At 39.5% G+C, this 26,627-nt stretch overlaps 2 protein-coding genes across 2 annotated transcripts in view; one reads left to right on the forward strand and one right to left on the reverse strand.

Moving 5' to 3' along the window:
• Positions 1-26,627, forward strand: part of cdc73 (cell division cycle 73, Paf1/RNA polymerase II complex component, homolog (S. cerevisiae)) — a 111,308-nt gene that overhangs the window by 39,550 nt on the left and 45,131 nt on the right. The window contains exon 11 of the mRNA XM_007895671.2: positions 21,240-21,297. Within this exon, the coding sequence (XP_007893862.1) occupies positions 21,240-21,297 (58 nt within the window). The remainder of the gene's footprint in view (positions 1-21,239; positions 21,298-26,627) is intronic.
• On the reverse strand, positions 1,422-10,567 carry LOC103180052 (beta-1,3-galactosyltransferase 2). The gene is made up of 2 exons (XM_007895670.2): positions 10,040-10,567; positions 1,422-4,447 (listed from the first exon to the last, which is right to left on the reverse strand). The coding sequence occupies exon 2, from the start codon at positions 4,106-4,108 to the stop codon at positions 2,831-2,833; it is 1,278 nt and encodes a 425-aa protein (XP_007893861.1). The 5' UTR covers positions 4,109-4,447; positions 10,040-10,567; the 3' UTR covers positions 1,422-2,830.

Here is a 26,627-nt window from a genome sequence, read left to right on the forward strand (position 1 = left end):
GACTGGAAATACTGAATTCAGTGAGCCAAGTAGATGCATACCGGTTAAGAAATGTGTCTAAAATGTCCCTGATGTGAAATGTTGAACTTTATGTGGAAGATCTTTCAATGGGAGGAACAGAATGAGAATGTAATTTTAAAGCTGAAAATATGTAGAAAGTAGAAAATCAGAGTACAGAATAACAGTGAGACCGTTGTAATGAAAATGCTGGAAAAAAATGCTAAATTTGTTGAAAGTTGTGATGAAAAATTAATGTTCCTCTTCAGTTAAATATTATTTCTGGTATTTATGTCAAAGAGCTATCAGATTAAATGCCCTGCAGATTTTGCCTAAACTGTGTTGCTGGCTTTCTTCTTGGTTACAAGCCACCTGTGAAGCACAGAGAGAAAGAGTTGAGATTTGCAATAGATCTGTTAAAATAAAAGTTCACCGGCATTCAGAGTTAAAATAGGCTATGATGTTCAGAGATTGGCGATACGTGCATTTGGCATTTCCTTCTGTTACAAGGAAAAAATAAAAGATTAAAGACTTACAGTTTTTGTTAATTGAGAAGTTTTAGTAATAATTACCTACTATTTCTATCACTGATGTTATTGAGGTAAGCTGTGCATTTTAAATGCACAATTTCTGTTTTTATTGATAAAAAAATATATTTTGTGTCCATTCTTTAGCCAGGCTGATATTGGACCAGACGACATTTCATGGCAAGATTCTTGTGGAAAGGGTTTTGGATCTGATAACATTATTATTTATTTGTATGGTCTTCTGCAGAATCCTGCATCTTGTGACATTTACAACAGCCAAGAAACAGTTAGCCCAATGTATGCACATCTTACTGTACTGAGAAACTAAAATGGGCAACTACAAAAGTTTTCTTTTTTTAAAAACGTCATCTGGCAGGTTTACAGAAACTCTATGGACTGACATCTACAAGTTTTCAGCTTGCACATTATGATATTGAAAAATTACTTTAGTAAAATTGCTTAAAATATGCACAACTGCACAACTTTTATAGTCCCAGTAATTATTTTTGACTGTCTCAGCTCCCCATTACCCCTTCACATGTTCCAAGAATTATCTAGTTCAAAAGGGCATTATTTTGTGTTATTTTCTCTTGTCATATCCGTTGCCTTTTATCTTATTTTAAATCTCTTGAAAGAAGAGCTTTTGGATGATCTACGTAGGTTATTGTAGTTTATTTTTTATTTTTTAAATTGAAATAACTATTTACATAGGTAAATAACTTTACGGAAACAACTGATTTCAGCCGATAGAGGTCCAAAGATGTTTGAATTTATGAAAATTCAGGGAAAAACCGTTAGTTATACAGCAATTAAATGTTTGAGTTTTGAACAATGAAATGGATAAATAGAACACAAGAATAGATCCATAGTAGTGTGTAACAGCTTGATATCTAATGTAGAAATTTCTTTCAGTTTATAACGCAAGACATTTCAATTGCATTCCAGAATTACTTTAATATTGTCCATCAAACACAAGTTTTCAGTAATAAATCAGTCGATTTTTAAATCGTTACCTTTAGTTTCTTTTTCAGATTTTACTATTTAAGAGCAAAACAATATTGTTACATTACATAACTTCTAGTACAAAACAAAATAATACCATCGCTGTCAGCAAGATGAAAACATTGCAAAGAAAAGTGATTTTCAGTCTCCTACTTTCTTTCTGTTCTGTAACTTGAATCCTAAATTACTTAATGATTACACTAATAAAGCTTTGTTGGCACCATATCAAAATACTGTAATTGGGGGAGAGGGGAGATGCCCAGCTAAATGGAACAGAGCACAGAATGCTAAATGTCCTTTTCACAATAATAGGAAACCTTTAAAATGTACAATGGCAGGAAACCGATTTTTTCAAAATGACAGATGCGATTGAAGGATTAAATTCAGAAAGAATCCATGGCAACACTTCCAGTGAGCGAATAATAAACTTGTGCAACAGGCTCCCTAGGAACACAGTTAAAGTGTTGAGTCCTCCAAGCACAGATTAAACACACAGGTTTTCTTTTAGGAAAACATATGGGATATGGTACATAAGTAATTAGGGACATATGTGCATGCGACCGCCAGGAATGTGGAAGGCGACTAGGTGGACCTTGTTTTTGTCTCGAGTTTCTTATGTTCTTATAATCTGTAGTGTAACTTTCATTTCTCTCTGTGGATAATCTTTTAGTAGCAAAAATGCAGAAAAGGAAAATTTCCCCTGAAAATGTGAACTATCAATTTTTGAATTGGGTAAAACAATGTATTTGTTTCTCTGTTCATTTTTGGTGCTTTGTGTCATATACAGCCTACAAATCAAATCTTATAGAGAGGGGCGGTTTCATGTCTCCAACAAGAAAACATTTCTGTCACTTAATGTTTGAGTTTTTGTCTCTTGATGTCATTTTTGAACTTTTTTTGTTAATTGGATTCCTGTTATCAGCAGGAAACTATACTGTTTCATTTAACTAACTTTGACCCCATTTTTCTATTTTATGTTTGCTATTGTTACATTCTTTAAATAGTAAAATCAAGTTGTGTGCTTTACATTGCCTAAAATATACTAGTTTCCTTTCATAGACATTTGGTCAACTTAAAAACAGAAGCAATTTAAACTTTAACATTTATTATCCCATTTGCTTGGAGACTTTCTAAGAGGTTAACTTTTAAATGATTTTTTTATTACAAAAAAGTTAACCTTATAGAAGGTTTCATAAGCACTAGAATGCTGTAGCTTCATACAGAGAGAATCTTTGTACATGCTTGGTTAATTCATTACAATACAGTTGCACATTTATGGTTTGAATATGCTGGATTCAGTTTTGTCACCAATGCAGTTTCTTCCGATACCTGCCATTGCCCTTGTGGCCTTTATCTTTTGCCATGCTGGCACAGGCATTGTGCTTGTTTTGCTGCAAATGATTCCAATACTTGATTAGTTCACTGGGCTGGAACTGATGGGAGGTAATTAAGTGGCTATATTTACAGCTGGAGTAAGAAACTCGCCAGTGATTGAAGAGGAACTCATTGGGTGGTGGCACAGGGTCAATTCTCAGTTTGGCAAGACAGATTCCCACATAGACATCTTCTAAATGCAAGCGTCTGATGCTCAAAGAGACGTGGAAAATCTTTTCAGCTAAGTCAGCAGAGAAAACATAACCAGTTCCTGAACAGAAGACTGGATAGCGTTCACTGGGATAGAGCTCCGGAGGCATGTACCATTTGCTGTCCTTGTTGCGATTCGGGGAATATCCACGCATCAGGTAGCCAGTGAAATAGTTGTGACGTGGAAGCTGTTCGGGTTTTAGTAGTTTACTTATTAAATATTCAGTGTTCACAAACATGTCACTATCAGTCTTCATGACATATGAGGCGTGAGGGCAGTACGTTGCAACCCAGTTCATGCCCATCAGTGTTTTAATTGTTAGATTATAATACGTATCCAGAAAGTCCTGTTGAATAATGTCATGGTACTGTCTGCTTTCATCTAATAAGGCTTGTTGGGCATTGCCATCATCCTTTCTAAAACCTAGAAGAAAGAGATGCAAAATGCGTAATCCGGGAGCATTGCTTTCATTTCCCCAGGTTTGTCTAATGGCACGTCGTGCTTCAGTTTGGCTAGGTTCAGCAGCAATCAGTACAATTAAAAATGGACTTTGTCCCTTGCATTTGCTGGGTTCATTAATCATATATTTATATTGATGAACACCGCTGTAACCTGTTCTTTTTTCATTATATAGAGTTCCGTTGGCACTCAATGCATCCCCCAATCCAGTCACGTCTGGAGGAGAAAAGGCAGTGCTGGAGTTAATAACAGAATGAGTCTTGGTTACTTGAGCATTCTCTTTCCAAATATTTCTCATAATGCTCTGGTTGGTAGTACTTTTTGGTGCTCTGAACCCCCTCACTGTGTGAGAAACCGAAATGGCAGATTCTCTTGACCAAGATTTGCTAGTTACCAAGTCATGCTGGTTAATGAACAGAAACAATGCAAACAAAAGCACAACACAGAATAGTGCAATAATATGAGTGCGTAATATTGACCGTTTCACATTCCAGGTCATCTTCATCAGACAACAGTAGCGCCTTCTCCACTGAAGCATGTTGTAGCTGGGCTGTTTGCAATGTCTAATACTCTTATCTTGTATTTGTTACCTTTACTTCATGTTGCTTCTGCTTTTTTTGCACACCATTTCACTTCGATTTCTCTCACTGCATTTTGTGCTTTGTTTTTTAACAAAGTTCAAGCCACAGGCGATGGTTATTGGTCTATTGCAGACCGTTTCTGTTTTATCATCTCAGCCAAGTAGACGATGCATCCATTTTTGTGTACAAATGTTGGATGAAAGAGTCACATGTCCCATTCCAGCAGTGTATTCAGGCAAGTATCCTTTGCTTGGCACTTAATTTCCGAATATCCTTAGGCTATAAGCTTTTTCTCACTTTCAGGAAAGGTGCAAAAAAATCACACACAGTTATGGTCTTAAAGTGCAGATCTTTCTCGTAAACTGAAGCATTCAAACGTAAGGGCCTATAACAAATGCTATACAGTGGAAGCTGTTTTAGCCAGATGCCGTTTAACTCCAGACGCTGGATAAATCGGACAAAATGTACGCTCCGATTCATTTGTATTCTTACCTATTTTAAATATGTCTACTAATTCATCTTCCACTGTATTTGCTAACATAACATTTTTCCACTTCAATATAGTCCTGCGTTATTCATTATCAAAACAAATACAGATCTAAAAATGATGAAGATGAAAGGAGAATTCAGTTCACTTCAATGGATAGGTTTATATTTATTTCAATCATTTTATGTGGAAACATTTGAATTATCAACTGTTTCAGATTCTTACACTGATTTATTATCTGCTTCCTTTCTCTAATCCACAGCATGAGCTCCAGTAGATTTTCAATTTGCTGTTGATATGATTGAAATTGGTCATTGTGAAGTGGTTATTCAAATGTTCTACTTTAATATTCATAGTATTTATGATGTGTTCTCCTCTAGTTAGCTTATTTTAAAATTGGATATACTTATTTAGGTATTATTTTTAATAGCACAATGCTGGTGTGCTTTTCAATTGGACAAGCAGTATTCCTTGGAAGTAAAAGCTTCTTTGAATAAATGTCGAGTACCTCATTTATCTGTATGGACTCTATTTATAGGTTTCTCAGTTACCTGTAATTGAAAATTAATTCATACCAGTTAGAGAGTTCTGTTTTGAAGGTGAAGCAAAAGACCTGCTGTCACAGCAGATGCTGCTGTTGGTTTCAATTGTCTAACCAACGAGGACGATCTAAATCTAAGTAAGATACTTTTCATACATCCATGGTTAAGAAGTTGTGTGAAAATGGGTTTAATATTTGATTAGAAACTTTTTGTTTCATTTCGTAACAATAATCCTTGCATTAATATAATGCTTTATCATGTCTTCGATAAAGTGAATTGACTGTATATATTGTGGGAGAAACACAGCAGCCAATTGTGCACAGCAGTGTCCCACAAACAGTCGTGGATTGAGTGAGCAAATTATTGGAAGGGATTATTACCCCTAGAAAAACAATTCGCCAATCGACTAACAACTGGATCCCTACTTATTACTTACTACTAATCACGACTTAACATGACCACGTGTCAGTTGATATCACATTCTCCTCTAAATCAGAAGGCCAAGGGTTTAAGGCCAACTTCAGGATTTTGAATTCTTAACTGGGAATGCAACAACAATAAAATTACACTTGTATAGCGCCTTTCACGTTGGGAGGACGTCCCAAGGTGCTGGACAGACAGTGTTTCGGACCCGAGCTGGGGGTTGGGATCGGGGAGGGCAGGGGGAAGCAGGGAGATTGAAAGCACGGTCGAGGAGGAGGGTCTTGAAGGAGGCAGGGGAGAGGCAAGGCGGAGGAACTGTGGAATGGAGTTCTAGAGGGTGGGGGCAGAGTGGCAGAAGGCCTGCCCGCCAATAGTGGGGCGAGCGAGGTGGGGGACGTGAAGCAGGATCTTGAGCTGTATTCCTCTGTGTGATGGGAAGCCAGTGGAGTTGGCGAGGATGGGGGTGATAGGGTCACGGAGTCTGGTGCGGGAGAGGTCACGGACTGCAGAATTCTGGATGATCTGCAGCCTGTGGAGGGAGGAGTTGGGGAGATCGACAAGCAAGGAGTTTGCATAGCCAAGCCTCAATGTAATGAAGGCGTATATGAGGGTTTCGGCGGCCTGCGGAGTGAGACAGTGGCAGAGCCGGGCGATGTTGTGGAGGTGAGGGAAGGCAGAGCGGGTCATGTCACAGATGTGGGGTAGAAAGGATAGTTGAAGGTCAAACAAGACCCCAAGGTTCCAGGCTGGCTTGGCAAGGTGGCGGGTGCAACCATGGATGGTGATGCTGACAGTACCTGAGGGTGGACGCACTTACAGGAGGCAATCAGGAGAGCCTCGGTTTTGTTGACATTCAACTGAAGAAAGTTAGCTCTCATCCATGACTTGATGCTTGACAGACATTCTCTCAGCGGTCTGGAGTCGAGGGTGGAGGCAGAGAGGTACAGTTGGGTGTCATCCACATATATGTGGAAGTTGACCCTATGTGTGCAGATAATATCACCAAGAGGGAGCATCTAGATATTGAAGAGGAGAGGGATCAAGGACAGAGCCCTGAGGCCTGCCACATGAGATGGTGCGGGGGCTAGAGGAGAAATCGTTTGTGGAGATAATAATAATAATAATAATAATCCTTGCATTTGATATAGCGCTTTTCACGTCGGGAGGACTTCCCAAAGCGCTTCACAGAACATATTGTAAAGTGAATTGACTGTATATTTGTGGGCGAACGCGGCAGCGAATTGCGCGCAGCAATATCCCACAAACTGTCGTAGATTGAAAATGACCAATTTATTATTGTTTTTGGAGGGATTATTATTAGGCGTGTGGAGTAAGGAAATTTGCCCAAGGTTTCGTCCTGCCTGGAAATGAACTCAGGTCTCTCGCTTGCAAAGCGAGTGCTCTAACCACTGAGCTACAGGAAGTGGAGGCGGTGTGAGAGGTACGATCTGAACCAGTCAAGGACAGCGACGTGAGGGTTGAGGTGAGAGGAGAGGTGGTGGATGTCGATAGAGTGGTCGACGGTGTCGAAGGCAGCAGAGAGGTCGAGGAGGCAGAGGGAGCCCTGGTCGCAGATGGAAAGAATGTCATTTGTCACTTTGACCAGGGCTGTTTCTGTGCTGAGGGGCAGCACGGAACCCCGATTGGAGGGGTTGTGAAGGCATTGGTGGGAGAGGAAGGAGCGAAGCTGGGAAGCAACAACTTGTTCCAGGACCTTTGAGAGGAAAGGGAGGTTGGAGATGGAGTGGTAGTTTGAGAGTAAAGATGGGTCTGGAGGTGGGGGGGGTGCGTTTGGGGATAGGAGTGATGACGGCTGTTTTTAATCGGGTGGGAACGATACTAGTGGACAGGGAGAGTTTATGATGTCTGTGAGTAGAGGGGCAAGGAGATGGAGCTGGGAGGTAAGGAGGAGGGTAGGGATGGGGTTGAGGGAGCAGGTTGTCAGTTTTATGCGGGTTATAGTGGTGGTGAGAGAGGAATAGGAGACATGTTCGATGGTGTGGAGGGAGGGATGGGTAGGAATGCACTGAAGTAAAAGGTGCTATATCAAATGTTGTTATTAGAATACTGCAAGACCAAAACGAGGGGACATAAATATAAGAGCCATTGGAAGATCTAGAAGGGAGTTTAGGATTTCACGTATAGTTATTCTGTTTTTTAGGCTAACACAGCATTGCACTCAGCTATGTCCCAACAACAGCCATGAAGCGAATGACCAATTTTAATTGGCAGTGGGGCAAATGTTGAAGAGGATATTCAATGTCTACATGAGGTAAAAATGAAGAAGGCTGGCTGTGTGAGGGGTGGAAGGTCATGTGAAGCGTAAAAATAGTGCAGACTAGTTTTGATAAATGGCCTTTGTTGTGCTGTATGGCCTTTGTACGTGAGGCAACAGGACATGGAGTCCTGTAGCTCAATGGTTAGAGGACGCGCCTCGCAAGCAGAGACCTGGTTTTGATTCTCGGCAAGTTGAAATCTTGGGCAAGTTTCCTTACTCCACACGCTTGATAATAATCCCTCAAGAAAAAAATAAATAAAATTAGTCACTTCAATCGACGACTGCTGTGCGCAATTGGCTGCTGTATTTCACTTATAAATATAGTCAATTCACTTTACAGTATATTCTGTGAAGCGTTTTGAGACATCTAGAAGACATGAAAAGTGTTATATCAAATGCAAGGATTATTATTATTTATGTTGAAAAATATAAATAAATTTACGTGCGTCTCACTTCTGTCTCACAGTCTTGTGTTTAGAGCACTTGCTTTGGTAGAGGACCCGGGTTCGATTCCTGGGCTGGTTGAAACCTTAGGCAAGTTTCCTTACTCCACTCGCTTCTGTTTACCTAGCACTAAATACGAACCTGGTTGATAGTCGATTGGCTTTCTGGAGGTCCGAATCCCTTTTTTAAAAAAAATCCTAATAATAATTTGGTCACTCAATCCACGACTGTTTCTGGGACACTGCTCTGTGCAATTACAAAATACAGTCAATCCACATTACAATATATTCTGTGAAGCGCTTTGAGATGTCTAAACGTCGTGATAAGGCAGTAGATCAAATGTAAATATTATTATGAAATTAACAAAAGTTTTGAGTATGTTGGTTCCACGTTTCTGCACAGGATTTTTCTTTCTACTTATTTTACTCATTTATAGAGGTCAACCTTGAGTTTACAATATTTTAATTCTAAGTTTTGGCAGCTTTGTAGTTAGACATTTATACTTATTATTGAAGGTGTTAGAAGTATAGTGGTTTGAATATAATATAACGTTCTTACTATATGACTCTTGGAACATTATATTCGGCTCCTAGTAGGGTAAAGGAATTTTTTATGTTCACAAAAAATCAATTTCACTGATTGACACTAGGTGGTGGTACTAAACATACACAAGCAATATCCTGGTAGAATTCTCAATGTATTCGACCGTTCCGCCTAATACATACAAAGTTGAATTTTTTTTTAAAAAAGGGCTGTTTGTTTACGAATTGTTACTACCAATTTAATATGGTATTTTTATTATGGTTTGACTCTTTCAAATTATCTTAAATTGTAAAGTCTATTTAGGGACCAAGTTCGAGTGTTTTTATTTAGATGTACATTGTGTTAGTTATAAACGTGGCTATTGCTCTGCAAATGCTATAATATTTAAAACAATTTAATAATTCCATTTTGCTAGTGTGCTGATGAGTCAAATCCTACCTCAATAAATCATCTGAATAAAATGTTAGGTGGGATTTGGTTTATATGGATATAAAAATAAGTGCCTGCCTCATGTATTGTAGCTATGCTTTATACCAAAAAACGTAAACTTAAGAATGTACCTAGTTTAGCAGTGGCTATAATTTAAATGCGCACTTTAGCTATTGATGCTCAGCTGATAGGGATTTCTGTTGAGCATTCAACATTCTGTTGAACTCTAAGTAGCATGATCTTGAATGTAAATGTAACTAATAGTTTGGTTTCACCGGATGCTTTTAGTTTTAGTAGCTTTTGAACCAGACTGATTGTCCGGTGTCACTGTGGATGCAGTATTGCCAAATAAAATGTTCTTATACGAATAAGATTTAACCTTAATACTACCACAAAGCAAAAATCTTCATTATTTAACGAATGAAATTTAACTTCTCGATGTCTAGTCTTATGTTTTGACGGTTCAGTGCTCACAGCATGTGGCATCAAAGTGGAGTTATTTCACTGATGTTTTGAAGCTGTGAAAAAGGGAATTTGTAAAATGATCATTTATTTTAACGCTTTTATTAAATACTGTATTTTAAAGCTGTTGGCATCCATTTTCTTTAGACTGTAATACACAAAATGATTAATACAGTTTTGCAATATTGCTCCAGGCAAAGTGCTTCATATAAACATTAGCTCTTTTATTCTTGAGGCAAATCTGAAGCAAAAAAAAAAGCATAAATAAGCTTGAACATACCTTCCTTTGTCAGGCCATTTATGAGAAGAGCTGCATATGCCTGCTGCAAACATGTTTGGCTAGCCATCATACCAGCAAGAGGCTGCTGCTGAACATGCGCATATCCAGAACATTTCAGCCTATGCTTAATTTTTACTTTTATCTGTTCATCTGCTTTCTTGGTGTTGCAGGACTTCCATTGCACACACGGAACAAAAGCACAGTCAATTTTTGTTTTCTTGCAGACGGCTCCTTGTCACAGTGACCACCACATTGAAGAGCCACTCATCAGCTCTTTTAAGCAAATGTCCTGCGATCCTCAGCTGTATTTTTGGTCGTTGAGCTTTTATACTCCAGTTAGCTGTAGATGCAAATTGTCCAATCCATGCACTGATGCTTCTGTTGTGCATGACATTAAGGGGAAATATGTTTCTTCCTTTCAGTTGCTAGGCAGCTAAAGCAGTGTAGATATGTCGTCGATTCAGTTTGCTGCCTTTGCAGCATAAGTGAAGAAAGGACAGGATCTGCTTTTGACTGACGCTGTCCTCTAACAGCAGAAGGAAACGTCAGTGGGTAGGCGGGTCCCACGTGATCATTACAGTATTAATTTCTGCCCTGTTTTAAACAACAATGTTGCTGCTGGTCTCCTGGTATCCAGATGTAGGATTAGAAACTGCATGGATTTGTTAAATTGTAAACGCTGCAAATTGTTTTACTGCAAAAATTAAATATTTTAGAAGCATTTTTTAACAAAAAGCAGATCTACTCTGATTATAATTTATAAAACAATTCTATCTTATTTATAATTTTCACATTGCAAATATTTAGAAATTATGAATTAACCTTTTGTTTTAAAAAAAATTGCATTTGTAAACTGCTGAGCCACATTACTACGTGTACCCATTTGCATTTGATCACAAGTCGAAACCAATGGAAGGAATTGTACTTGGCTTGGGCTTGGATATTTTAAAACTGGCTTCTAAATTTGGGTAAGCAACAACAGCAACAAAATTACATTTGTAGAGCGCCTTTCACATCGGGAGGATGTCCCAAGGTGCTTCGGATCCGAGCTTGGGGTCGGGATGGGGAGGGTGGAAGCCAGGGGGGGAAGCAAGGTGATCAAAAGCACAGTTGAAGAGGAGGGTCTTGAGATGGGTCTTGAACGAGCAAAGGAGGAGGCGAGGCAGAGGGGACTGTAGGGTGGAGTTTCAGAGGGTAGGGGCAGAGTGGCAGAAGGCCCGCCCGGCCGCCAATGGTAGGGTGGGCGAGGCAGGCGATGTCAAGCAGGCCGGAGCCCGTTGAGCGGAGGGAGCGGGCAGGATGGCAGAGGTTAGGTCCGGAGGTCGCAGAGGTAGGGGGGAGCTTTGAAGGTGAGGACCAAGATCTTGAACTGTATGCTCTGTGTAATGGTAAACCAGTGGAGTCGGGTGAGGATCGGCATGATAGGTTCACAGAGTCTGGTGCGGAGAGGACAAGGGCTGGAGAGTTCTGGATGATCTGTAGCCTATGGGGGGGTGGGGGGAGTTGGGGAGGCCGACAAGCAAGGAGTTTGCACAGTCAAGCCTCGATGTTATGAATGAGTGTGTGAGGATTTTAGAGGCCTGCGGTGTGAGACAATGGCGGAGCCGGATGATGTTGCGGAGGTGGAGGAAGGCAGAACGGGTCATAGCACGGATGTGGGATAAACAAGGGTTTGTCCTTCTGTGGCACAGGGAAACTTCCATGTGTGATGCTGTGAACATATGTAGAACTCTGTGTGATTTGGATACTCTTAAGCAATGTATGCATTTCTGCACGGGTCAGATATGCATTCCCCACCCTCCTCTGACCCCACCCCACCCTCCTCAGCTCCCACCGCCAGCTCGAGTGCCATCCAGTACTGAAGCACTTGGAGATGTCCTCTCGACATGAAGGGTACTATGTCAATTCTATTGTTTTTTTTTTAAAAAAAGCAAATTTCTCGCACTGACCTAGCCAACAATCCCCCATTGGTCATTCACATTTACTTGCAAAAAAAAAGGAAGCCTGCTTATCTTGTGGTGAATGGGTTGTCTGCGTATCTTGTTGATACCTTATATCGTCATGTGCTAAATGTCTCATCTGTTAAATTTTCTGGAAGTAAACATGAAGATTATTTAGTTATTTAGTTATCAATAGCTAATGACACTTTCAGCAAAGGAGCATTTACGCCATACCTTGGAGCAAAGGTGGCATTCCCCTTTTTTTAATGCTCTTGCTCTAATCATTCCGTTTAATTGGCATTTACTGCCTAATGTCTGCCATCAGAATACTGTACCCAGAGCTCACCTAACACAGGTGTTAAGTACCCGAGATGAATACCAGATTTTAAGTTGTTTGTTATTATACAGCACAAACCTCAACAGACTATTGGTTGTATAATAATGTATTGTTAAGTTGTTGAATTTCTCTTTTGCGGAATTCTTTCCTGGTTCATTAACATCGATGAATTCTTCAGAACATCTTATTATAAAAGGCATTAGATTACAATCTATGACTGTTATGTTATTGGGTACCCTTGCTGCCTCCTCTTGCTTGATGGAATTCTTTCAATTATGTTGATGCTCTTCATTTTTAGCATTTTTTGGTGTTGGTTGTAAAAATGAGCCAATAAGTGCAGGTTGCAAAATGGAGATGTTCTCTCGTCTAATAATAATAATTCAGTCAAGATCCTTATCCTCAGCTACAATTCAGCACTCCACCGGGACTGCACTGGAGTGTCAGTCTTTACCATAAACTATTCCAACATGCGCTCAAATCAACAACTCTCTGGCGCACACTGCTTCAGTCAGTGATATCCACATGCTCGCTATCCTCTGTTTGAAAAAATCCTCCTTATATTCTCTTTTGGATCCCCAAGTCACTATCTTAAACTTGTATTCCAAAAGGTGAGCACAACCTATTTATGCTAATCTCATTGAACCTAAAGCTTGTCCAGCTCCATATCTCTCAACCTCACTGGTCTCTTATTGTGCTGTTTCTCTGAAACTGTTGCAGGTAAATGCAGCTTGTTGAAGCCACAAAGGAAGCAGTAAATGAGGCAAACTGGTTGTTGAGCTGTATTGCCATCTGGTTTCAACAGTTGACAATGAGAAATAAAAAAAAACTATTTTGTGATACAGAAAGTATATTATTATAAATATCCAGTAAAGATGCAGAAAAGATTTTCAGTGTTGACACAAGCTGTTGTTGACTAGCATTCCTATAGATATCAGGCATGCATTTATAGGGCAACCTGAGAACTCCTGCTAAAGTGTACATTTCTCTGGTCAGGTCACAGCTGGAGTAGTTACTCTAACCCATATATATCTTGATACATTAATGTGCCATGGTCGATCATGTAAGGTGAGAAGATGATGTGGAATAGGAAAAGTTTTTATATTTTAACTGGGACCATTAAATTACTCTTAAGTTTTTTTTATATATATCAGTGTTGTTACTGTCTGGAATGCACTGCCTGAAAGGCTAGTGGAAACTGATTAAATTACAAGTTTCAAAAGGGAATTGGTTAGGTAGTTGAAAAAGAAAAACTTGCAAGGGTATGTAGAAAGAGCAGGAGAGTGGGACTGATCGGGCAACTCTTCCAAACAGCCGGTCCAGACACAATAGGTCGAATCGTCTCCTTCTCTGCTGCAATATTCTATATTCTGTGAAGCGCTTTGAGATATCTTGAAGACGTGATAAGGTGTTATATCAAATGCAACTATTATTATAATTGTAAACTATGGTGGGTATAAAAGAATGCTTGAAATGTTAATTTAGAAACTAAGTAAGTCATGTGAGTCCATGACAAATGTTTCCTGTTTCAAGTACATTAGTTAAAGGTGATCTTACTGATCCTTTACCGAGATTTCCTGTTTTAAGAAGGTTGTTAAAGGTTGTTAAAGCAAGTTTTGTTTCTACTTTGATAGCAACGAAGAGTTTTTTTAGTGTGTATTTTTGGTTGACATTTTTCTAGTTTCCTTTTTCTAGTTTCCTGTCTTGTTTGCATTTGCAGAATCTTTGTGGTATTGTTCTAACACTTCATGTTAACTCAAAGGACTTTCAACATTAAACTGGTCATGTATCTCCCATTTTCTGCCCTAGTATGGTATGATGCTCTAAGTTGGAGGAATGAAGAAGCGAAAATGATTTTGATATTATTATAGTAATTATAGAATGTGTAGAAAGGTTTACTTCCTCCCTACGCTGTGCAACTGAAAACTATTGCTCTGATGATTGTAAAATCTTTTAAGCCTTAAATGTTTAAGCCCTCTCTGTAACTCAGAATCCTATTTTAAGCACTGCAGAGTTGCTGTTTGTTTGTTCTTCAGTATTTTTTTTCCTGCTCACCATTCTCTTAAGTACAACAACAACAAGATTCCATTTATAGAGCGCCCTTCACGTCGGGAGGACGTCCCAAGGCGCTGTACAGTTGGGTCAGGACCCGAGCAGGGGGGAAATGGAGAAGAAAGGGAGGGAGTAGGATTTTATGTGGGCAGTGATCTTTTTTTAAACGTGCATACAGCTCACTAGTTTGGAGATCAAGTATGTTGATGTTTCTACACATACTTCTGCAGGTTGCAGATAGACAATTAACCAAATTCAGTTCATTGCAACACAATACAAATATAAACTAAGCAACATTTTAATTTTATCCTGTTCTATAAAAATATGAGAGAGTATGGACCTCAGCTTGGATCTGAAACAAAAGGTGCTACTCTTTTCCCCAATTCTTTGGTTCACTAAATAAAGGAACTGGTTCAGCTTCTGTCAAACATCACTCCACACGATGAAATAGCTTCTTTGATGGCCAGCTTTAAATTACTTGGGGAGAGCCCAGTACAATAGCCATTTTGTTCTCGTAGCATTTGCCGTCATAATAGAGCCCCTGTTATATGCATGAAATCCCAACTAGTTCTATAAAAGCACGCAATCGCCTGTTAGGACTTCTACATTTGCTTCAATGGGATCTTATAAAGGCTGCTGGCTGTGAGTAAGCAAAATGGCTGACTTCCGGTCATCCAGACTCCTCTATTGCTTCCCGTACGATGCACTTACTGTACGTCAGGCAGCTTTTTTTAAGTACTGATTTAGGATTTGGGTGGTAAGTAACTGTCAGGGTCTATACTCCAACCATGCTTTAAAGTGAACCCATGTTATCTGGGATGCTTCCCTGCGTGAGGAGCGCTATATAACTGCAAGTTGTTGTTATCAAACAGTTTCTAATTGAGCACCTTAAAACTAACTAGATTTTACTGTACCATTATTCCTGTTTCTGTTCATCTTTTGTAATACTTCAGCCTGGTCAGGAGTAGCACTCTCTCCTCTGGGTCAGAAGATTGTGGGTCCAAGCCCCACATCGGGACTTGGAATTGCATCTTCTAAGCCTGCACTCCAATGCAGTACTGAGCGGGTGCCGTCCTTTGGGTAAGATGCGAAACAGAGTTCCCATCTGCCTGTTCAGTTGGATGTTAAATATTCCATGGTACTACGAAAAAAGAAGGGAGTTTCTCTCTCCAGGTGCCTTGGCCAACAATCCCTCAAATAAAATTGGTCACTCACTCCATCCAACTGGCTGCCTTGTTTTGCCCACAAAGTACATAGTTACTCCACTTTTGCTGTGAAACACTTTTGAGATGTTGTCACAACGTGATTAGGTGCTATATGAAATGCAAGGATTATTTATTGCTTTTACTGGGATTTACATTTTTTAAGTGGAATATAAGCATGTCCACCTTTTCTGAAGGAGAAATATTTATGCCATTCTGAGAACGTGGTAAATTAGCAAACTGAGTCAGACCTGCAATGTACATAATCGCTTTTTAACAACAACAAAATTACATTTGTATAGCTTTATAAGGTAATTGGTGACCTTGATCTTTGCCTTTATTGCCTTTCATTCAAGAATGTTTATGGAGGAATATAAAATTTGTGTAAGCTTTCTTTCCTGAATCCACTCTGAATGCTCTAAATGCTTTCAATTGCTACTTTACCTGAGGCTTGAGTTTATATTTGGGCTGTAAAGAGTGCCCTAGTTGAGTTGTCAGATTACTCATTGGTGTCTGAACCACAAGGGTTTCTTTTGAATGTCATCTTGTGGGGTGAGCAACATGATGCTGATGCTCCATTAAGTCTTGGTTTACCCAACAAGTGAAGGATGTTTACCTGGAATGGAGTAATCAACCTAGAGGCCGAGCGGACTTTTCCTTTGAAACAATTATTTTTGTAGACATTTCCTTGATCTCTTATTGATGTTTTGCAGAAGACTTGGATGAGGTGAATGTGGGATCTGGTGACTTCATACTAATAGTGATCTAAGCTTCATTGTTCTTGTTTCATCACAAAATCATTCCTAATAGCTTCAAAACCACATATTCTACTGAAGCACAATGAGTTTCACTTTCTGCTTTACTTGTAGTTTTGGTCCAGTAGGATTCAGGAATTGCAAACCTTATCTAACACTAAAAGTGATGGTGTAAAATTGGTGGCAGCATGAACTTGCTACTGATTTGGGATGTTTAATGCTGTTTAAACATTATTTCCCCAAAATACAATTTCTCACTTTAGAAAAAAGCTTTATTTTTGGGGACTTTGTAAATGGGAACATTTGGCATGTTTATATTCTGTATTGCCTTCTGCTGATTTCTGTTGTACATCTCAAACATTTTAACTTGTTAGACAATGCATTCCTTTCACTCTGTGCTATCAAGGTTATTGAATGCCAAGGTTTTGAGGAGCGCAACCAAAATGATTGAGGGACTGGACTATGAGGAGCGGCTAAGTAAATTGGGCATGGTCATGCTGGAAAAGAGAAGATTGAGAGGCGACCTGATTGCTGTCTTTAACATTCTAAAGGGGCAAGACAATATACATCATAACAGGCTGTTTCAACGTGTCCAGAATAGTAGAACCAGAGGACATGGCCTGTGATTGAAGGGGTTAAATTCAGAACGAATCTAAGCAAACACTATTTCAGTGAGCGAATAGTGGACCTATAAAACAGGCTCCCTTGGGAGACAATTGAAGCAGGAATTGTTGATTCTTTCAAACACAGATAATTTTCTTTTAGGAAATAACTTTATGATAGTGCACAGGTAGTTTGGGATACGTGTGCATGTGACCGCCAGGAAGGTGGAAGCGAACTAGAAAGACCTTGGTCTTTTTTTGTCTAGCATTTGTTATGTTCTTATCATGTTGTTGAGATGTCTCAAAGCGCTTCACAGAATATCCTGTAAAGTATATTCTGCCTCCGATCAGCAGACTCCGGCCTGCTCCATGACCCTCGCCTGGCCTACCCCACCATCGGCGGTTTGGCCTTCAGCTTCTCTGCCCCCATCCTTTGTAACTCCATTTCCCAGTCAGTTTGTCTCGTTCCCCTCCCTTGCCTCCTTCAAGGCACGTCTCAAGGCACTCCTCTTCAACCGCACTTTCAACCACCCTCCTATCCTCCCTGCCCTCCACCCCAATGATCCCAAACCCCTGCTCGGTTCCAGATCCCTGACTGTCCCATGCCTTGGAACGTCCTGCCGACATGAAAGGTGCTTTACAAATGTAATTTGTTGCTGTTAAAGTGAATTGAGGGGCAAGCTGGAAGGATGGTGAGATGGTGGTCCAGAGAGTAGGTGCAGAATGGCTGAAAACCCACTCACTAATGGTGGTACGGATTATGTAGGGGACATGGAGGCTGATTAATAATTCCCTGAAAGTACTAATGCAGGAGGCTAAGACAATAAAGAACAGAAATAGAGTCCTGGATTTATATTTAGAGGAATAGAATAAAATGTGAAAGTAATGTTACATTTGCATAAAACTTTGGTTAGCCCACATGTGGAGTCCCAGTTACCATACTTCAAGAAGGATGTTGTGGTAATGGAGAGATTAGAGTGTATATTTACTAGAATTTTAAAAGACATGAGAGAAGGCACCTATCAGGAAAGATGGCACAAATTGCACCTTTTTTTCCCTTGGTGATGAGATGATTGAGAATTTTGGGTGGAGACTCGTGTAGAGCATAAACACCAGCACTGATTAGGCTGATGCTTCAATTCCATGTTTGGAGACTCAATGTTGTCCTTCAAATAAAATCTTAAATGAAAGTCCAGTCTATCTGTCCAGGTAGATGTGATAGATCACAAAACACTTTTTGACAGGGGAAGGAAATTTTTCCAAGCCATCAATTCCCCAGATTTTAAAAAAAAGTCATTCAAGTCATGACTGTTTGTTGCACATTGCTGTTCGCAAATTGGCTGGCTGCTGATTTCATCTACAAATACAATCACTGCACTTTATAGAAATTAATATGCTTGAGACGTTTCAATGTGATAATGCGTTGTATCAAATGCAGGTATTACTCCTTTATCGGTTCAGAACAATGTCATTCCTTTAATTCAAAGTCCATCACCTCAAACACAAGTATTGCACTGTTCTACAGGTTCACGATAGCCACTTGACAGTTTTTCTCCTGAACCCCTTTGATCTTAGTTTTGCTGGAGCTCCTTGGTGCCATATTCAACAAGAACAACATTACATTTGTGTATCACCTTTCACGTCAAGAGGACATCCCAAGTTGCTGGATAATCAGTGTTTTCGACTCGAACTGGGGGTTGGGATCGGGGAGGGTGGAGGCCAATGGGGCAAGGAGGGTGACTGAATGTGTGGTCAAAGAGGAGGGTCTTGAGACGGATCTCGAAGGAGGCAAAGGAGTGGGGTGAGGCGGAGGGACTGCGGGATGTAGTGGGGGCAGAGTGACAGAAGGCCCTACCGCCAATAGTGGGTCAGGCGAGGGACATGAAGCAGGCCGGAGCCCACTGAGTGGAGTAGCGGAAAGGTTGGTCGGTGTGAGACAGTGGCGGAACCAAGCGATGTTGCGGAGGTGGGGAAATGTCTAGAGCAGTTCTTACGTCTCTCCAATGTTCAGCTTCTGAGTCTGTGTCTGGATCAAGGCTGCAACTAGGTCAGTTATAGCTATGAAGTTGATCATTATTCTAGGAATATAAATTCCTCTTGAATCCTCCATTTTGATAGTCATGTAAAACAGCTGTTGTTAGAAGATGTGGGTACAGCTTCTTTTCTCTGCTCAGCAGCAACTTCACTTGCTAAGGTAGAAGCGAGTTCCTACATTTTTAATTTTTCTGTTCTTGTCTGCAGAAAACTATTAAAGTTACAAGCAAAGCACTTTTTGCAGTGTGGGTTGAATATTTTTAGTTAATAATAAATTATGAGTGATACCACAGCTGACATTTTGTAGAGGAGCAATACAAAAGTTTCCTGTAATTATTTTCCAGCTCAATGGTCATTAGTCTTTAGTTAGTCTGTTCCCTGGTGATTTACAATTTGACACAAAATGTGTAAATTTTGTGTTAACTGTATAGAAAGCTGCCTTACAGATTGACAAGTTTATTGTCAGCTATGTTTATGCATTTGAAAGCTGTATATCTGATGAGCAAAGTGCATACAAATTACCTGGAGCGCAGGAAGATGCTTCTTTGTTTATTTGGTTTGTGTTGACGTAATTCTAATTATTTCACTCTTTCTATAATTTGTAGAAATAACACCTAGCATTAGTATTCTGAAAAGTAATTCCCTTAGGAAGAAAATCCTTTTTTGCCCTGCAGCTTTAGGACACCATTGTCTCGCTGGTTCTAATAAATATGCCCTTGATGCTCATTTAATCATCTATGGCTCTCTTCTTGTCCTTTTCTGGTGTCACCTTATAAAATAAAAATTAATCGTAAAACGTGCTATCTGTACACGACAGTACTTGCCGTCTTGAATTTAAAAAACTGGCAAGTGTGACTCTGACAAGCTAATACCTGAGGAGAAGTGATCGTTTGTGGAAGAAGTGGTGAAATTTGGCAGCTAGTAAAGAACTTTGATCTTTTTTATGGGGGCTGATCACACCTCAACATCTCAAAGTACTCAAGTCATCAAGTTTAGTGATTGATTGTAGCTACCAGTATGATTGTGCCTGCAAAGTCCCCAAAATAACCATGAGATTAATGACTCATTTATTAATCAGAAGGATTGTTGGCCAGAACACTGGGGAAACTCCCTTCTCTTTCAAAATAATGTCATGGGATATTCAACATTCCCCTTAAAATATACAGACAGGCTGCAATATAATAATATGGTACAGTTATTTATTTCACATCGAGAAAGTGTTTAAGTGCTTATTAATACTGGGTGAGCACCCAGTTTGGAGAAAATAATCCTTATATTTGGTTTATTTTCACGCCAGGCGAACACAGCAGCCTATTTGCACACATCAGTATCTTAGAAGTGGTAGCTAAGGGAGCGGGAAGGGGAAAGATGACTGAAAGCACAGTCAAAGAGAAAGAGGTACATTTGGAGACCTGCTTTGAATGAGAGAAATATGAATATTTGAAATATACCATTTAAGTAGGTGGTGGAGGCAGATTAGTCAAAAAATCTGAGAATCTGTTTAACATCTCTAGTGTGGTTGATTTGGAGACCGTTTACACTGAGTCAGGTTTGAATTTGTGGCATGCTTTTACGGTAACCAAACTCGATGTACTTTTTATTATGTCACCAAATGGTGCTTGTACAGTTTTGTTATGGTCAAATTTGCTGAATAAAAAGTTATTGGTTAAATACATGTATAATAGTCTCCTTATGAAATTGTAAAACACCATCTCCAGCAAACTCATTACCTTAGGAAGGATTTTTAAATTGATTAGGATTATACTGCCTGGTATCAATGTCATCCTTCTAATATAACGGGTGATTGTGTTTCAGCAGCTCTACACTTTGGTACCCTTTATGTAATCCATCAAGAGTGGTAAGACTATCAGCCTAAATGTGCCCACTCTCTCGAACTCCATCCCCGAGTCCCTGGGATTTGTCCCTTCCTTCGCTTCCTTCAATGTCTGCCTCAAGACTAAGTCTATGGTCATTGTTATCACTATTTTAAGTTCTCAACAAGCAAACTGAAATATTACCGCTGTAACATGAGGCTTTTAGGCCTGACTATTATATCTAAGATTACACAATATCTAAGATTATTCTCAAATATATATTCTCAGTGGCTAGTTATTGTTTGAGTAGAGAGATTTAGGTTGGTGTTGCATAGTAACACATTGTTTTTCACTGTCATAAGGTTTCACAAGTTGCTAATAAAAGACTTATAAATGTATTTTGAAGTTCTTTTCAGACTATCCCCAGTGGACAATTTTGAAATAATTGAAAACATTGTATTTTACAGGAAGGTGCTTCTGCTAGAAAGGCTCAAACTCCTGCCGTTCAACCTGTTCCAAGACCAGGTAAAAAAAATAAGTACTTAGATTATTTTTTAGTGTATTTCAATGAGTATAAAGACTTGTGTAGATGCAATCTTGTATTTTTGGTTCACATTATCCAGTGTGTAAAACATGTAATCTAGAGCATTGGATTAGAATTATTTGCTTTTTAATGCATCATTTTGGCCAGTAGTTCCACATTGTAATGTTACCGACCACAAGACCAATGATTGATCACGAGACTGATGATTGATCACACAATACACGATCTAACCTCCGGTTACTAGGAAGATGGGTTGTATATTGCACATTGTGCAACCACCTTTCTACTAAGCGATGTTTATACCCAACTAATATCTAGGAATCCCACTGCTTAAAATATCTCAAAGAGCCAACACAAGAGAGTTGTGTTGCTTCACACTCTGCAAAGCCACACGAGTACCTAAACTTGGGGCAAAATCCCAAGCCCGAGAAAAGAAATTACATTAAAGCAATGAAAAGTTGGAAATCAGTCTTCTTATGCCTTAACCATAAGACCTAACCCTAACCATGTCTTTGTAAGTTCATTAAATGAAGGGTTGCATTTGTTATCTCAGATGAGCATTTAGTACAGAGGATACATCAATCACCTGCCACATATTGCTTGTCAAAAGTTAAGTGACATCAATACGCCATAGAAATTCAGTCTCAATCTTGGCAGAGGAGATTGAAACTTTTCATTTTTCTAGTCTCGGTCGTATCAATGCCAAACACCTTGAAGCTTTGATTTCTACATGTTGAATTATAGAGTTAATAAAATATAACTATATAATTAGAGTCTTTATTAGCACATCAAACCTGCTCTGGCATGTTTATATCTGTAAATATTGTCTTTGACTATTGAAAACATCTTATTTTTTGAAAACTAATTCAACCAGTGAAATTCTTTCAGTATTTTTTTTCTGAAGATTTCATAATTAGTGCCTAAAAATCCACTGTTTAAAATGTCTCAAACAGCAAACACAAGAGAGTTAAGATTCTTTTTACGTGTGTGGTAAACAAATAATTCCTCCAAAATAAAACAATAATAAATTGGTCATTTTAAATCCACGACTTTGTGGGACACTGATGTGCGCAATTGGCTGCCGCGTTTCGCCCACAAATATACAGTCAATTCACTTTACAGTCTATTCTGTGAAGCGCTTTGAGATGTCGAAGACATGAAAAGTGCTATATCAAATACAAGGATTATTATTATTATTACAAGAAATTCAGGAAGTAATCATTATGGAAAAAAATACCAAGTGGAGATCAGGCTTGACTCTGAAGGGAGAAAATGCAAAATCAGAAGTGCATTCAAGCTGGAGTTCAGTCTGATGAGAACTTCTAATAATTATTTTGCTTAGCTGTAGAAATATTTAGAATCCAAGCTAGCAAAGGACATTTGATAAGCCCTTTTTGGCATTATATAAATGGCAAGGCTTTGAACATTCATTTACCAGTCTTTTTTGATGTTCATAGAATTGTACAGCACAAAAAGAGGCCATTCGGCCCATTAAGTTTGTGCTGGCTCTTTGAATAGAGCAATTAATGTCAATCCCACTCCCCACCTCTTTCCCCATACCCTGCAAACCCGTCCTCCTCAAATACCCGTTCACCGCGTTTTTAAAAGTAGTTATCGAATCGGCCTCCACCACCCCATCAGGCAATGCGTTCCAGATTCGAACAACTCGCTGCGTGAAAAAATTTCTTCTCACCTCCCCTCTGCTTCTTTTAGATACTATTTTGAATCTGTGACCTCGAGTCACTGACACACCCACCAATGGAAACAGTTTTTCCCTTTCTAACTTATCAAATCCCCTCATGATTTTGAAGACCTCTATTAGGTCTCCTCGTAACCTTCTCTGCTCCAATGGGAATAATCTTAGCCACTCTAGCCTTTCCTCATAATCAAGGTCCCTCATTCCTGGTACCATCCTCGTCAATCTCCTCTGCACCCTTTCCAATGCCTTAATATCCTTCCTATAGTGTGGTGTCCAGAACTGGGCGCAGTATTCTAACTGAGGCCTAACCAGTGTTTTATATCGTTTAATCATAACCTCCTGACTCTTGTACTCTATGCTCCTATTTATAAAGCCTAGTATCCCATATGCCTTTTTTACAGTTCTATCTACCTGTCCTGCCACCTTCAAGGATTCATTTACCTGCACCCCCAGGTCTCTATTCTTTTACCCACCTTAAGATTGTATTACCAGCCTATATTGCCTCCCCTCATTCTTTCTACCAAATTGCATTACCTCGCATTACTCCACATTGAAACTCATCTGCCATGTGTCTGCCCATTTTACCATTCTGTCTTTCTTTCTGCAGTTGGCTACTATCCTTCTTACTGTTTACTACCCCACCTAACTGTGTCGTCTGCAAACGTGGAGATGGTACTTGCTATACCCAAGTCCAGATCATTTATGTATATTAAGAAGCAGTGGTCCTAATACCGATCCCTGGGGGATGCCACTTTACACTTCCCTCCAGTCAGAAAAGCAGCTGTTCACCACAACTCTCTGCTTTCTGTCTCCCAGCCAATTCTGGATCCATGCTGCCACTGTCCCTTTTATACCATAGGCTTCTATCTTTCTTACAAGTCTTTCTTGTGGCACTTTGTCAAATGCCTTTTGAAAGTCCATATAAACTACATCAACTTGCACTACCTTTATCCACCCTCTCCGTTACCTCATCAAAAAATTCAATTAGATTTGTTAGACAAGATTTGCCTTTAACAAGTGAAGATTTAATCTGTCCCGGATTATCATCTCCAGGAGTTTCCCCACTACTGATGTTAGGCTGACTGGCCTGTAGTTTCCAGGTTTGTCCTTCTGTCCCTTTTTGTACAGGGGAGTCACATTGGCCACTTTCCAGTTCCTCGGGCACCACTCCTGTGTCCAACGAAGATAGAAAAATTGTAGCCAAAGCCTCCGCTATTTGTACCCTTGCCTCCCATAGTAACCTTGGTTGCATCCCGTCCGGACCGGGCGACTTTTCTACCTTCAGCGCAATCAACCTTTTCAGTACTTCCTCTGTTTATACTTATCCTATCCATTTCCTCTACCCTCTCCTCCAATACTGCGGCATTTGGTGCATCCACTTCTTTTGTGAAGACAGATACAAAGTACTCATTCAGCACATCAGCCTCCACAATAAGATTTCCCCCTTGGTCCTTAATTGGCCCCACCGTACCTTTGACTAGCCTTTTTTTCTTGATACATTTGTAAAATATTTTAGAAATCCCTTTAATTTTACCTGCTAATCTTTTTTCACATAATCTTTTAGCCCCTCTTATTTCCTTTTTCAAACCTCTTCTGCACTTCCTATGTTCTATTTGGTTGTCTTCTGTATCTTGGGTTTGGCATTTGTCATACACCACCTTTTTCTGCTTCATTCTAGATACAATTGCCTTCGTCATCCAGGGAGGTTTGGAAGCCCTACTTTTCCCTTTTGTGGGAATGTATTTATTCTGTCTATCTCATCCTTGAAGACTTCCCACTGCTCTTTAGTTGTTTTACCTGCCAATCTTTCTTTCCAGTCCACCTTGGGTAGGTCCCTTTTAACTCACTGAAATTTGCCATCTTCCTATTGAATATCTTCACCTTTGATGGTTCCTTTTCTCTTTTCATATGGACTCTGAATCTAATGATGTTATGATCACTGTTGCCCAGATGCTCTCCCACTGAAAACTGCTCCACTTGCCCTACTTCATTCCTCAGAACTAGATCTAGCACTGCTTCCTTCCTTGTTGGGCTGGAAACGTACTGATCAAGAAAGTTGTCCTGTATGCATTTTAGGAATCTTTCCCCCTCCTTGCCCTTTGCGCTGTTGTTTTCCCAGTCTATGTTGGGATAATTGAAGTCCCCCATTATCACGGCTTTATTGGCCTTGCATCTGTCTGAGATCTGCTTGCAGATCTGCTCATCTATTTCCTTCCCACTATTTGGTGGTCTATAGTATATCCCTACCAGCGTAACAGCTCCTTTTTTGTTCCTTAACTCTAACCAGATAGATTCCATGTTGTGGCACTTGAATCTTAAAAGATTATAGAACATCATTTTGTGGTTATGTTGTATCTTTTCCACAAGTTTATCAAAAAGTACCATCCTTCCTGATTTTTTGTCCACTTATAGTAGGGACCCTTGCATTATAGTAGGGACCCAAGCTTGTTTGTTTCTTTTTTAAATAGGTCGAATTGTATTGGCCAAAATTTTAATTTGAATGAATGAATCACTAACTTCTGCAAATAAAACTCCCAAGTGATCGATATAATGCTTAAATTATAAGTACAGTGCACATATCTATCATATTTTCATTGGTGGTGATAATTGGATATTAATATTCCATGATTTTCCTGCTTTCCAAAGCTGAAATAATGAATGGAGTTTGAGATGTGATATCATTTACCATTGAAGAGTCAAGGCAATGTTAGCTCAATGGCTTCTTCTATTCGGAGTCTACTTGAAAACAGCTGAAGCCTGCTGAAATGTAAAATATAATTGGTATTCTTTCTTTCGTTATCTTGAGTTGCTGTTATCCACAAGGGGAATAAAAATTATTTCAGAACATTTCCATGTTTAAGAATTACGTGCCTTTGCACTGTTATGTTCGCTGGGTGATATCTCGCACCCCCCCTCTCTTTTCTCTCCCCCCACCAATTCTCTTCCCATCTACAATTATATGCAGAGGGCTGCCGTGTTTTTCTCCACCTGGTCTTCTACTATTTTTGATATTTTTCTGCATTATAATTTAGTTTGACTGTATTTAATATTCCTTCAAAAGTTTTACAGTTTTGAGAGGTGCAATGTCATTTTCTTGCCTGATGCATACATTGTGTTTCACATGTCATCACTGCCCTACCAAGGTTGACCTCAACGTGTCTGGTCAATTCATCTTCAGCTTTCAGTTGATGCTAGCCCTCAGTTTATAGATCCGTGTTGGATATAATGCAACCTTCCCAGTGACTGATGCACATGATAACTGATCGTGTTGTATTCCATTGTCGTGTGAATTTCCTTCAAACTCAGCAAAAGGGCCTATTGTAAATCACTAAGGCTGTCCTTGTGACAAGAGTGTTCAGGCCTGAGTTCATCCAACTCTAATGAGACACCAGGCTCTGGTTCTGAGAAGTATATTATAATTGTAGTTCAGAGGAGGAATTGGATTTAGTTTGGTGCGTTCTCAAGAGGAAAATATTTTGTCTGAGGATAGTTTTGTTCTGAATCACATAGCCACTGAGAAATGGGGTTGAGTTTTCTTGAATTCAGGTTCCTGCAGCATTGGTCACAAACCTGCTTGACCCCCAAGGAGCTGAAGTAGGCTTTCCTAATTAT

This window comes from Callorhinchus milii, unplaced genomic scaffold (genome assembly GCF_018977255.1).
Source record: "Callorhinchus milii isolate IMCB2004 unplaced genomic scaffold, IMCB_Cmil_1.0 Scaffold5, whole genome shotgun sequence".
In the NCBI taxonomy this organism is placed as follows: Eukaryota; Metazoa; Chordata; class Chondrichthyes; order Chimaeriformes; family Callorhinchidae; genus Callorhinchus; species Callorhinchus milii.

Bases quoted from the DNA above. Each gene is read 5' to 3' on its own strand.
- LOC103180052 (XM_007895670.2), bottom strand. From the start codon at position 4,108: ATGCTTCAGTGGAGAAGGCGCTACTGTTGTCTGATGAAGATGACCTGG.